Source organism: Nyctereutes procyonoides, unplaced genomic scaffold (assembly GCF_905146905.1).
Source record: "Nyctereutes procyonoides isolate TBG_1078 unplaced genomic scaffold, NYPRO_anot_genome, whole genome shotgun sequence".
Classification (NCBI taxonomy): domain Eukaryota; kingdom Metazoa; phylum Chordata; class Mammalia; order Carnivora; family Canidae; genus Nyctereutes; species Nyctereutes procyonoides.
The window spans coordinates 3,978,933-3,992,088 of NW_026575042.1; the positions used below are offsets into that span (position 1 = coordinate 3,978,933).

The window sequence follows — 13,156 nt, forward strand, 5'->3', positions numbered from 1 at the left end:
CAAGAAAAAATACTGAATAGCTTTAGAATTCCAAAATTCATTCTTCCAGAGCGTCCTGCATATAGTATCTCACTTAATTCTCAAAGCAGTACTGTAGGGAGGGTATTATTCTATTTATTCAGGTGATGCAACTGAAGAACAGAGAGATTTGGCCATTGTCTTTGGTCACACAGCTCCTAGGAGGTGCATACAGGAGCTCTTACCCAAGCATACTCCTATCCCTGTTCTTCCAAGCTCCTCTGTGCAGCAGGTCCCAAGAGCCAGTCTAGCCTGATACATCCATCTCCACCATTTAGCCTGAGGTTGCAACTCTAATCTGGACTTGGCATATGCCTCAAATTTTTGACCTCAGGAAGAGAATATTAAGAGCTAACACCCATTTAACACCCACTGTGTTACCTGAGTTCACTCATTTAACATAACAACCCCGCAGGAAGTACTATTGTTATTCTTATTTTATTTTATTTTTTATAAATTTATTTTTTTATTGGTGTTCAATTTGCCAGCATATAGAATAACCACCCAGTGCTCATCCTGTCAAGTGCCCCCCTCAGTGCCCATCACCCAGTCACCCCCACCCCCTGCCCACCTCCCCTTCCACCACCCCTAGTTCGTTTCCCAGAGTTAGGAGTCTTTCATGTTGTCTCCTTTTCTGATATTTCCCACTTATTTTTTCTCCTTTCCCCTTTATTCCCTTTCACTATTTTTTATATTCCCCAAATGAATGAGACCATATAATGTTTGTCCTTCTCCGATTGACTTATTTCACTCAGCATAATACCCTCTTTTACAGATGTGGAAACTGAGGCCTGGCAAGGTTAAGTAACTTGCCAAAATCACTCAACCAGCAGGTAGAGGAGCAAGGAGTCAAACCCAGACACGAAAAGATTTTGTTTTCTGAAGCATTTTGCTTTTTACCTTCAAAGAGCTCATCTTCCCTGGGGACTGCTGTTCCAGCTGGGAAGTGTGGCACTCACATTAGGTGGCCCTGCCTGCCAGTTTGCCTGGGGAAAGTTTGTGTTCATGCTTGTTGTCCCACTGTCATTATTAACAGGGCTCCCTCTCATTTTTGTAAGTGCCTTAATATGGATAATAAATTGTATGGTCACCCTAGCTATTATCAGTACAGGCTTGAATTAGAAGAAAATTCTCCCCGGGAACTCCTTTTACCAAAAAGGGGAGTGTGCTTGAATGGTAGAATGGCTCTGTGTGGATCTGGGCTTTACCCCGCTCACCACAGAGGCTCATTGTTGTTGGAGCCCAGATAGTCTGACAGATTCAGCAATGCGGCCCATGCCCATGGTTATTAAACTGGTTATTTGCTGCTCTCAACTAGCCAAAGCCTGACCTCCCGTTTAGCCATCGGGCGCTCGCTTCCATTTGGTTAGAGGGAACTGGGCGTTCAATTACCATCATTACTTGAGGAATGGTTCCGAAGACCATCAGTCTCTGTTTGCTTGGGAAGTGGAACTCTTCTTCTTCTTCTTCTTTTTTTTTTTTTACAGGTACTTGTTTTTTTTTTTTTTTTTAAAGATGTTATTTATTTGAGAGAGAGCAATGTTGTGCCCAAGATCGCGAATCTGAGAAACCACCGAGGAGCCGACACCGATGCAAGCACGCGAGGGTTTATTTGCAAGCTCGAGCCTGGGTCCAAGTGCACCCGACACAGCGGAGCAGGGACTTGGACCTCGAGGTTAAGAGGCGCAGCAGTTTTGTAGGGGCCCGTGGCCAGTGAGATTGTAACACACACACAGAAAGTTGCACAGTCATGTCGGTCCACATGAATTGGCCAATTGAATTACGATTTACCCTATAGTGACTGTTTGAACTAGCCTATCACTCTGGTCAGAATTGGCACAGGTTTGGTGGGCAAAAGGCGGGGATTTACATTCTTTGGCGGTTAGGGGTTCCGCATTCCTATATGAGGGGGTTTCCAGTAAGGGTGTGCTCAGTGGCTTGACTAGGGTGGGGGAGTGTCTTGAGCAATAAGCAGGTCATGTGGGGGTTATACATGAGATGGCAGGTGCAGCACAAAATGGAGTTAGTCCTGCTCTGCTTGTTCAGGGGTAGGGGATTCTTGTTAAATTCCTTGGGTCCCACAGCAATAAAGAGCATGAGTGGGGGGAGAGGCAGATGGAACAGGAGAGGGAGACTCCCTGCTGAGCAGGGAGCCTGATGTGGGGCTTGATCCCAGGATCCCAGGATCATAATCTGAGCTGAAGGGAGATGCTTGACTGAGCCACCCAGTCACCCCTGGAACTCATTTTTATTTATGTCCCCAGTAAGTTCCAGGCATGTAGTGGAACTAGGCAAGACATAAGGTCATTTAATTCTGTTAAAAACCATAGGAAATGGGATCCCTGGGTGGCGCAGTGGTTTGGCGCCTGCCTTTGGCCCAAGGGCGCGATCCTGGAGACCCGGGATCGAGTTCCACGTCGGGCTCCCGGTGCATGGAGCCTGCTTCTCCCTCTGCCTGTATCTCTGCTTCTCTCTCTCTCTGTGTATGACTATCATAAATAAATTTTAAAAAGAAAAAAAAACCATAGGAAATGGGTGCCACTAGGTCCATGTGCATTTTTAATATATTCTCTAATTATAAACATGAATAGGTGCTCACTGTCATAGAAAGTCTAAAGAAAATTCACATCATTTATAATCAGTCTATCAGTCTACTTAAGCATCAGCCCTGGTTACCCTGCATTTTTATTTAGTTCGCCAAATTGGGATTTTCTGGACAATATATAGGTCTGTGTTTGTTTGTTTGTTTTTCACTCATTAATATACATCTTCCCATGACACTGCATATGCCCCAAAGGATGACTTTTTAATGGCTGTTATGACAATGCATTATATGAACACACCATAAATTAGACATTTTCCTTTCATTAGACATTTTGGTAGTTCTATGGTTTTCATTTCAGTATTATTTATTATACCATGATTGAACATCCTCATACATCAGTTTCTCTGCCCATCTTTAATTATTTCAGGCTCTTCTTATAGTTATAATTTATTGAGAACTGTGTGTCTGAAATTGCACTAAGACCTTGTCTGCTAAGACCTTGTGCCGCATCAGACATGGTCAGCTGCCTACACAACAACAGTCTCCTCCCCCTTCCTTCAACAGAACCATCCCCCAGCCAGGAGCCTGTTACTAGAATTTACCAGCACACCACTTGTCAGCTGGGGGAATAAGCAAGCAGGAAAGAATGACCAAGAAACACAAAAAATGTCAACATGTCAAAAGAGAGGGAATTACTTTAAGCAGTCAGAGCAAATGAAACAGTTTGAAACTGTTTAGAAAATAATTCATATTCTCATTGAGCAGCTCCTCCATATCCCGTTAGGCACCATCCCATCTATCTCCTCTCCTTCATGGCCCTAAAATTCCTCTACGTTCATCGTCTTCATGATCTCACTTCCCATCACTCTGCCCACTGCTTCCTGGCTTCTGTCCTATCACGGAAGTGACACCGTTCTCACCAAGGGTACTGGTAGCTTCCCTGTGGATGACTGCAGAGACTGCGTCTCAGCCTGCATTTTGCTTGCTCTTTCTGCAGTCTTAAGTACCTGACCATGCCTTGCTCCTTGAAGCATGTTTTCCCTTGACTTCCTTTGGGTTTTCTTTGTATCTGTCTGGCTGAGTGGTAACCCTGGTAAACTCTTCGTTCTCTGCTCACCTCCTGGGTTCTCACCTGGGCCTCATCTCTCCTTACTCAACATTTCGGTAGCTTCAATTCTCATCTAAATGCTCATTAATCCCAGATCATTCTCTTAAGCCTAGACCTCTCCACTAAGCCCCAGATACCATACATGCAACTGCTTATGGGTGCTTCTCTTAGAACCTCAAACTCCACTGGTCCTGCCCTGTGCTCATCCCCCTTATCCTGCTTACCACCCCCCCACACACACTCACCCCATCCTCTCCTTTACTCCCAGAACTTTTCAATGGTAAATTCTGCAAAAACTTTCCTTCTCAGCGTCTCCCAGACCCATCTGGGTCTTGCCATCTGTGCCTCACTTCAGTTCCCGCCCTACTCTCCTGGATATCTCAAATGGCCTCCTGACTGGCTCTTCAGTTTCCAGGATATTTCCTCAATCCGTTCTCTACCCTGCAGCAGTGCTCCTTGTAAGGTGCCAAGGGGATTGTGTTATTTCCTGTTTTTAATTGTACCCCCTTCTCCACTGGACAAATTCCAGACTTCCTGGTTCACAAAGGCCTTCCATAAACTCATCCCTGCCTGCCTACCTTGTACTTTATACTTCAGTTTTACTAACTTCTTGCCATTCCTCAACTCAGGAGGAATGATATCAAACATATTTGATATCAAAACACATTTTAAAGCTATAATAAACAAAATCATTTGGCACTGTAGAGAAACACAAATAGATAAACATGTCAATATGAAAGGCTGGAAGCACCAAAACAGACCCAGTGTGCCTAAGTATAAGTCTGTAGTGAGGTGGTGAGACTTCCAGTCAGTGGGAGAAGGTTGGGTAGATTGATAGTACTGTGATTGGTTAGGAATTTGGGAAGCTAAGCAATTCACTCTTGTACTGATATATGGAAATCTCTTGTAGATTGATAAGGTAAAGACCGTAATAGAGAAATACTTTTAAGAAATACAATGGTCAATAAATATTCAACTCTTTTTACCAATTCAAAGATATGCATGTTAGTATAAGAAATCACTTTTTGGTTCATAAAATTGTCAAAGTTTACAAAGATGGTAGTCCCCGGTCTACTGAGAAGAAATGGGCAAGTTTATATACCACTGAAGGGTATAGACTGTTAAAACACTCATATTCAACTTGGCACAACCTATCAGAAGCTTCAAAAATACATATGCCCTTTCACCCATCAATTCTATTTTGAGTATATTATTCTAAGGAAATTATCATGGGTAAGTACAAAAGTATGTTACTAAGGTGTTCATTACTTAGTAAGGGAAATTGGAAACAATGTTAATATCTAATAGGAGAGTCCATATGGTAAGTGCATACAAATGCAATAATATATAGTCATTTACAAGTAAATTCAAGTAATACAAATATTTGGGGTGCCTGGGTGGTGGCTCAGTCGGTTAAATGTCTAACTCTTGATTTCAGCTCAGGTCATGATCTTAGGGCTGTGAAATGGAGCTCTGTGTCGGCTCTGTGCTGGGCACGAAGCCTGCTTAAGATTCTCGCTCTTCCTTTCTAAAAACAACAACAATAAATAGTACAAATATTTGTTGATGGGGGAAAATATCATAATATGTTAAATTAAAAGCTACAAAAGAAAACAGTTATATCATCACGTGGCAAAATACCATGTGTGTGCAAAACTGAAAACAAAACCCATATTAACAATGGTTATCATTGGTGAAATTCAAGAATTTTTATTTTTCCCGTGGTATTCTTTTCCCTGTGAGTTTTTCAAGTTTTCTGGCTTATGTAAGAAATACCTATATGGATAATTTTAAAACTTTAACCATGAAAATTTCCAAACAGCCACAAAAGTAGCAAGAATAGTACCACAAATCCTTATCTGGCTGCCACACAGCTTCAAGGTCAATATTTTGCCAATTTGACTTTATCTATTTTCTCCAGTGTTTTTCCCCACTAAGATTTTTTTCTATTGAGATATTTTAAAGCAAATGCTGGATATCACAAATCTCATTTTATTCTAGAACATTTAAAAAATTATTTTCTACCAGGGGAAACTCAGGAACTGATATCACATAGATTCCATGTGACAGTAATTGATTTAAATGTATCAATTGATATAGAATTTAACTGCATATAAACTTGCCCAGACACTTGCAGTACTCCCCGCTTAGAAAGTCTGCAAGTTAGAAACCACTCCCCTAAGGCACCGGTCCTTGTCAAATTCAGTTCCCCTTGGGAGAGGTTGTGAATAATTTTTACTCATTTATACTTCATGCTGAATAAGTTGCAGTTTTTCTGAAGGGGAGATATTTTTTAAATTAACTTATTTTGTGGAGTATGATTTATACCAACAAAATGCAAAGATCTTATGATTGATAAGTTTTGACAAATGTGTACACCTGTGTAATCAACACGAAGTCAAGATACAGAACATTTCCTTCACCCCATAAAGTTCCCTGGAGCCTATTTCCAAAGATTCACTGCCCCTCCTCATTCCAGCAGAACCAAAGAAATCTCTGTTCTGATTCCCATCACCATATATCAGTTTTGCCTGTTTTTGAGGGTAGGTTTTTGTCTAGAGCACTAGTTCTCCAAGAATGGTCCCTGGACAAGTAGTGTTAACATCACCTGGGAACTTGTTATAAATGCAAATTCTTGGGCCCTAACTATGACCAACTACTGAGTTAGAAACTCAAAAACACAGCAGTCTCTGTGAGAAGGGGTGTGTATGTGTTACAGGCCTTTGGGTAATTCTGATCATGTTCAAGTTTGAGGAACACTGATATGGAAAGCCTGGGAACTAACAATAAAGTTGGACAGAAGAGAGAGGGCAGTGCCAATTGTATATGGGGTGAGTAGGGTGGTAGGGAGCTGGGCAGGTGGACACTAAAGACAGCTTCTTCACATAGCTTAGAAAACACCAAAAGGAAGGAAGCAAGGTCAAGCATTTGTGTCAGGATTTCTGCATCTTGGTTTTGCAAAGTAATTGTGAGAGGCTATAAGTTTAAGATTTTTCAAAAGAAAAGCATCAACTTTTATATGAGTTCTAAATCCTGTGGAAACTGGTTATCAGAAGCTGTGGTTGGCAAATGAGTTGTTTATCAATACTATTTTATGGACAAGATCTTTTATAAAATCTCTTTTCTTTGAAGGGAAAATAATAGAAATTGCTCTTTATGTTCAAATGGCTGAAACCCAGCTTTAGGTTCTGAGAAATTCCCAAACCACAGTTCCTAGCTGCAGAATAATTGAGAAGTAGCAGTAAAGGCTGCCCAAATGTAAGTTTCTAAACTTACATCCTATTCTAAAGAGAATAGGATCTAGGTATATAGCCAGCTTTTTTTCAGAGCTCCCTTGTGAGGTTTAAGATGGGAAGGTTAATGAAAGGAATTAATTCAAGTTGGGCCTGGACATAAGTGGTGCTTTTGGCATGCACTTGGTTGTGTTAACACATACAACTGTTGTCCTACAGTTTCTGAAATCACACCACCTAAGAAGCAGCGTGTTTCCTGTCTTGAACATTTGTGGGAAATTCAGAACTATATGGTCTGTGTACGCAGACTCTCAGGAGTATGATTGTGGTTTTCCCAAGCTAGATTCTAGCCTGTACCATTCTAGAAATTAACTCCAAGGGAGAAGATCCCATGAATCTGGTAGGATGTGAATTTGGCCTGAAGTTCCCCTTTATGCTCTCCGAGAACAGTTACTCTGCTCCTGGATTTTCATTGCAAGGAGATGGTATTGTGTCCTACAGATAGAGCTGTATCAGTGTGAGACTGATAGTATTTACTGGTCCTTTGATAGTGAATGTTTGATGAAGAGCCTCCAGTTTCCTTGAATTAGGTCCTGGTAAGAGGACAGAAATTGGGGTGTCCAGCACGAGTCCTAGCCAGCCAAGGAAGATGGAGAGAGAGATGGAGGCCGTCGCCCCTAGGTGCTAGCTGAAACTCAGGCCAGCCTTGCTTGACTGAGGAGTTGGTCCATTCTTCTCAGGATGCCCTGCTCAGACTGAGTGATGATGAGTCTCTGCTCAGCGGAGGGACCCCTGGATTTGTGGCAACTTTCAGATGGCTGCCTGGCCCTACTTGCTCCATAGATGAAACAAACACTTGATCTCCTGGGCAACACAGCCAAGACAGTTTGGGTTAAAATGCAGCACTCTGTGCCAGCATCCTTAAAAGGCAACCACACCATTTTCATTCCAAATCTCTTGTTCTCTTAAAGAACATGCATAGCAATGACTCTCGTTGAGAAAGTGCTACCAAAATTACAAGCTGACAGGCCACTCAGGGTGGCTTAAAACACAAGTTCTGTCTTCTGTCTTCATCTTTTCTTAGCTTAAGTAATATGCTTCTTAGGTGATTTGACTGCATACGGACTAAAAGCTTTCCTTTCCAACATAAAACTAGAAGAGGAAATTCAAAATAAAAACTATCTCCTTTATTTAAAAAATAAAAAGCATCACCACATCACTTTAATGCAGCAATTCCACTTCTAGGAGTTTATCTTAATAAAGTATGTACCAAAATGTACATATGAGCCGTTCATTTTGTAGCATTGTTTATCATAGTGAAACCTTAGAATCAACAAAATGTCTACGTAATGACCAAATAATGTGCTTTGGAATAGCCTTTGAAAAAATGGTACTATGTAGAAAAAGCTCTAGAACATTGGGGGGAAACAGACTTCTAGTTTTTAGCCCAGTGTGTAAGGAAAGAAATTAAATCAATAATTAATAACCTTGCGAAACACCAAACCCAGATGAGTTCACTAGAGATTCTACCAAACATTTAAGGAAGAAATTATACCAGTTGTTAAGACAATCTCTTCCAGAAGTTAGAAGCAGAGGGAATACTTCCTAACATATTCTGTGAGGCCAGCATTACCCTCATAGCAAAATGAGACAAGTCACTACAAATAAAACTACAGACCAATATCTAATAAATATAAATGTAAAAATCCTCAACAAAACATTAGCAATTTGAAAATAGTAATACATGAAAAAGAATTAAAAATCAGAACTGAGTGGGATTTAGCCCAGATATTCAAAAATTAATGAATATAACCCATGGCATCAACAGGCTAAAGAAGAAAAAGCATGTGATCATATTGATAGATGCAGAAAAACATTTAAAAAAAAAAACAATGTTCGTTCGTGATCAAACTTAGCAAACTAGGAACAGAAGACCACACAGTTCTTTAACTGTGTAAAGAACATCTACCAGAAACCTGCAGCTAGCATCGAACTTAATGGTGGGACATTTGAAGCTTTCCCACTAAGATATGTATACTTTAAATGGTATACATTTAGGTCACTACCTGAGAGGATGCAGTAGGGAGGCGCTTCAGGCCACAGCCGGAGCGTCCACTGCCCACCTTGAGGCGCAAGTCTGACCTTTGGCTCAGGCCCCAGCTCTGTGACCATTAACCTCTTCCCCCAGCTAATACCAGTGAGAGTGTTACTCCGCATGCCTGGGCTCTGTGTTAGGGTCAGCCCCACAGAGCTCTGAATCCAAGGGTCTCACAAGAGCTGCACCCCAGGGTTCCTAATCAATGCAGAAGCAGGAAAGCTTGGATTCCCTCCCCCCTCACCTTAGAGGTTCCCTTGCTGACTGAAGTCTTGGGTTTTTCATAAGCAATTTGCAAGTTTACTATTTATTTATTTATTTATTTATTTATTTATTTAGTCTTAATACAAACTAGTCTACATTCATTCCTAAAAGGCTCATTTCCAGCAAATAAATAAAAATATGTACCAGTAAAAAACATTCTCATAGGAGAACTAGAACTTAACAAGACATCTGGGTGGCTCAGTGGTTGAGCATCTGCCTTCAGCTCCGGTCATGTTCCCGGGTCCTGGGATCGAGTCCCGCATCGGGATCCCCACAGGGAGCCTGCTTCTCCCTTTGCCTGTGTCTCTGCCTCCTCTGTGTGTCTTTCATGAATAAAAAATAAAAGAACAGGGGCGCTAAAAGGAAACCTGGGCCCCAAAAGTGACTCTTGGGGCCAGCATGAGGGCAAAGCATTGACAGAGGTTCCAGGGATTAGGCACAGGCTCTTCTCCATCTTCACATCTAAGCGTGGCACTCACCCACAGAGGGAGCCCAAATGTAAACTGCAGACTTGGGGTGATAATGAGGTGTCAATGTAGGTTTGAAGATTGTGACAGAGGTGCCAATGTGGTGTGAAATGTTGCTAATTGGACAGACTGTGCATGTATGGGGACAGGGGATGTATAGGAACTCTCTGTACTTTCTACTCAATTGTGCTATGAACTGCTCTAAAAACTAGGTTTTTTAAAAACCAGGTATCAGTAATACCTGTGTATGTGGTTTTTAACATAAATAAGATCATGTCATATTCATACCTGTCTATGCCTACCTAACTGTGCATGTATGTTAGTGTCTGTCTATACCTCTATCTGTATTTACTTGTATAGACCAAACTGGTAACAGTGTCACTGTCAGAATTGTGGCTGGGGAAAGGGAGAGGCACCTTTTGCTGCACTTTACAATCTTAGCATTTTAGCTTTTTAAAAAATATTTTAAAAGATTTTATTTATTTATTCATGAAAGAAACACAGAGAGAGGCAGAGACACACAGGCAGAGGGAGAAGCAGGCTTCCTGCAAGGAACCCGATGCGGGACTCGATCCCAGGACCCGGGATCATGACCTGAGCTGAAGGCAGATGTTCAACCGCTGAACCACCAAGGTGTCCCACATTTAGCTTTTTGACAGAGTACCTGTTCACTTAGGTAAGTAAGACAAAAAGGAGCTTGCTGCTAGGCATATGTTTCTGGGTCTTCCTTTCAAGGAGACATTAGAGGGTAATGTTGCCTGGCAATTTCAAAATACAAAGTTGTAGCACTTTGTAGCACATGTATTCATTCAACAGGTATCTTTCTGAGTGCCTCGTTTGTGCCGGGCATTTGTCCAGGCTCTGGGGATGCCAGGGTGAAGAGGAAATAGCCCCTGTGATCCCAGCTCAGGGTATAGGCAGGACCCAGGGAGGGGAGAATTGCTTTTAACCTTATTTTCTCCCAGGCTGCAAAAGTTCCTCCATAATTTGGGAAAGCTCACTGTGACTCCTTTTCCTCAGATAAGCCGTGTGGAGACCCACCTTCGTTCCCACACACCATCCTGCAGGGCCGCACAGGCCTGGAGATGGGAGACGAGCTGCTGTATGTGTGCGCCCCGGGCCATGTCACGGGCCACCACGAAACCGCCTTCACCCTGCTGTGCAACAGCTGTGGGGAGTGGTACGGCCTGGTGCAGGCCTGCGGGAAAGGTAAGCTGCCCGCCGGGCTCCGGCCCGGCGCCCACACACTGTGAGCAGAGCCACTGTATTTGTGCTGGATGGGTTGGGGTGGGCTCTTTTCCACAGAGATCCCTTTGGAAGAGGCTTTTAGACCTTTCCCCTGAGTTCTGGACCTGGCAACATCTCCACTTGACTTGAGGTTAACTTTCTAAATAAGTTAGAAATCTGATCAAGATGTGGTACCAAAAAAAAAAAAAAAAAAAAAGATGTGGTACCACGAAATAATGCCTGTGGTAAGAAATGACCCCAGATTGGTAGACAGGGCCAGGAGGACTGGTCATGAACATGGGATGCAATCTGGGCTTCCCTGTATGGTGAATCTTGTCACAGGGCATGACCCTTGCAGGGACCTCACTGGCTTTGCTATGGTATGTGACAGGAGCTTTTGCTCTGGGGGTGGGGGGTGGGGGTGGGACCAGGCTTGGAAACCAGGGTGTGCCCACAACAACACGAGTAAGTCCTGCTCCCTGGCCCCTGAGGCAAGGAGAATACTCTAAGACTGCTGGGTGGCCTGGCTCTGCTGACCAGAGCTGCCTGTCGCTGCCCTGATGCCTTGCTCTCGTTCCTGGCCTACAGCTCCTGCCAGTCATGTGAACCTAGATATTTAGTTGAGACTAAAAAGACTCCAGGTGAGCATTGAGCATCAGAAACCTGATCTTCTTCCCTTAGATGTCCTCACTCCATTATTGTCATACCTGGAGGTCACAGGCTTCTTCATCCTACCTCAGCCCAGTCTCTTGGGGATTTTCCCAGTAGCAGAAATCACTGTCCTTAGCCACAGCCTGACCTGGCCTCCCCATTCCTGACGTGGGCTTATGGCTTCATGCCAGACTCTGAATTGTTCCCTGACCTCACAGGGCTGCTCTTACCCCAAGACTCCTTCAGAGACCACTTCCTGACCACCACCCCCGTGATATCTGGGGACCAAGCAGAGGCTGGCTCCATGGAGGGGAATGACTCCAGCACCACAGTGTGAGTGAACTTATTGGACAGTCAGTCTCTGGAACGTCCTGCAGATCCCACAGGGGAACCATGACAAGAGTAGGGTGCTGTCTTGTCTGAGAAACTTATCCATGTCATCACCTAAGCTACGGTTTGTTGTCTTCACTGCTATTTACTAAATGTGAATACAGCACCATTTATTTCTCCAACATGCTGGTGGACGTTTGGCTTGTTTTCATTTGGTGGTCATCACAAGCTACACTGCCATGATTGTTCTCATCCAAGTTGTTGAGTTCACATGTGAACATCTTTCTGCTGGTTCCTGGGAGTGGATTCACTGCCCGTGCAGTAGGTGTGTCTTCAGCATGAGCAGATTCTGCTAGAGAGTTTTCTAAAGTGTTCCAACCACTTTACTCTCTTGTCTGAGAGTTCTTGTTGTTCAGCATCCTCACCAGCCTTCAGAATTGGGAGACTCTTATCTTTTTGCCAATCTGGTGACTATCCTTTGTTGACTTAGTTGTAATACTCATTTGTCTGGTTGAGCACTTGCCACATGTTAAACAGGCACTTGCATTTCCTCTGTAAAATGTCTATCCAAGTCTTCTGCCCATTTTTCTAAATGATTCAAATTATTTACATAATGTAGGATTTCTTTTTACATAAACTTTCATAATATGTTGCAAATATTTTCTCTCATTCTGTGGCTTATCTTTCTCCTCTTGGAGGATCTTTTAATGAATAGGGTTTTTTTTCAATTGTTTATTTCACTACTTCTCAAACTCTCTGTGGACCATTAAAAGTTGTTTTCTAAAAAAAAAAAAAAGAAGAAGTTGTTTTCTAGTATTAGCAGACTGATACTTTAGCAAAATACAGTAAAAATCAATTAATATAAAGCTAAAATAGGGGTATCTGTGTGGTTTAGTCAGTTAAACACCTGACTCTTGGTTTTAGCTCAGATCATGACCTTCAGGTCTTGAGATGGAGCCCTGACTTGGGTTCCATTCTCAATGAGGAGTCTGCTTAAGACTCTCTCCCTCAGGGCACCTGGGTGGGTCAGTTAGTCAAGCATCTGCCTTCTACTCAGGTCATGATCCCAGGGTCCTGAGATCAAGCCCTGCATCCCCTGGGATGGAGCCCCAAATCAGGCTCCCTACTCAGCGGGAGTCTGCTTCTCCCTCTGCCCCTCCCTGGGCTCATGCTCTCTCTCTCTGTCTCTCTCACACATGGTCTCTTTCTCTCTCTCAA

The 13,156-nt window shown here is 42.9% G+C and overlaps 1 protein-coding gene across 1 annotated transcript in view; it reads left to right on the forward strand.

Moving 5' to 3' along the window:
* SUSD5 (sushi domain containing 5) overlaps positions 1-13,156 on the forward strand; it is a 53,143-nt gene that overhangs the window by 19,413 nt on the left and 20,574 nt on the right. Inside the window, exon 4 of the mRNA XM_055321495.1 lies at positions 10,751-10,939. Coding sequence (XP_055177470.1) covers positions 10,751-10,939 — 189 coding nt within the window. The remainder of the gene's footprint in view (positions 1-10,750; positions 10,940-13,156) is intronic.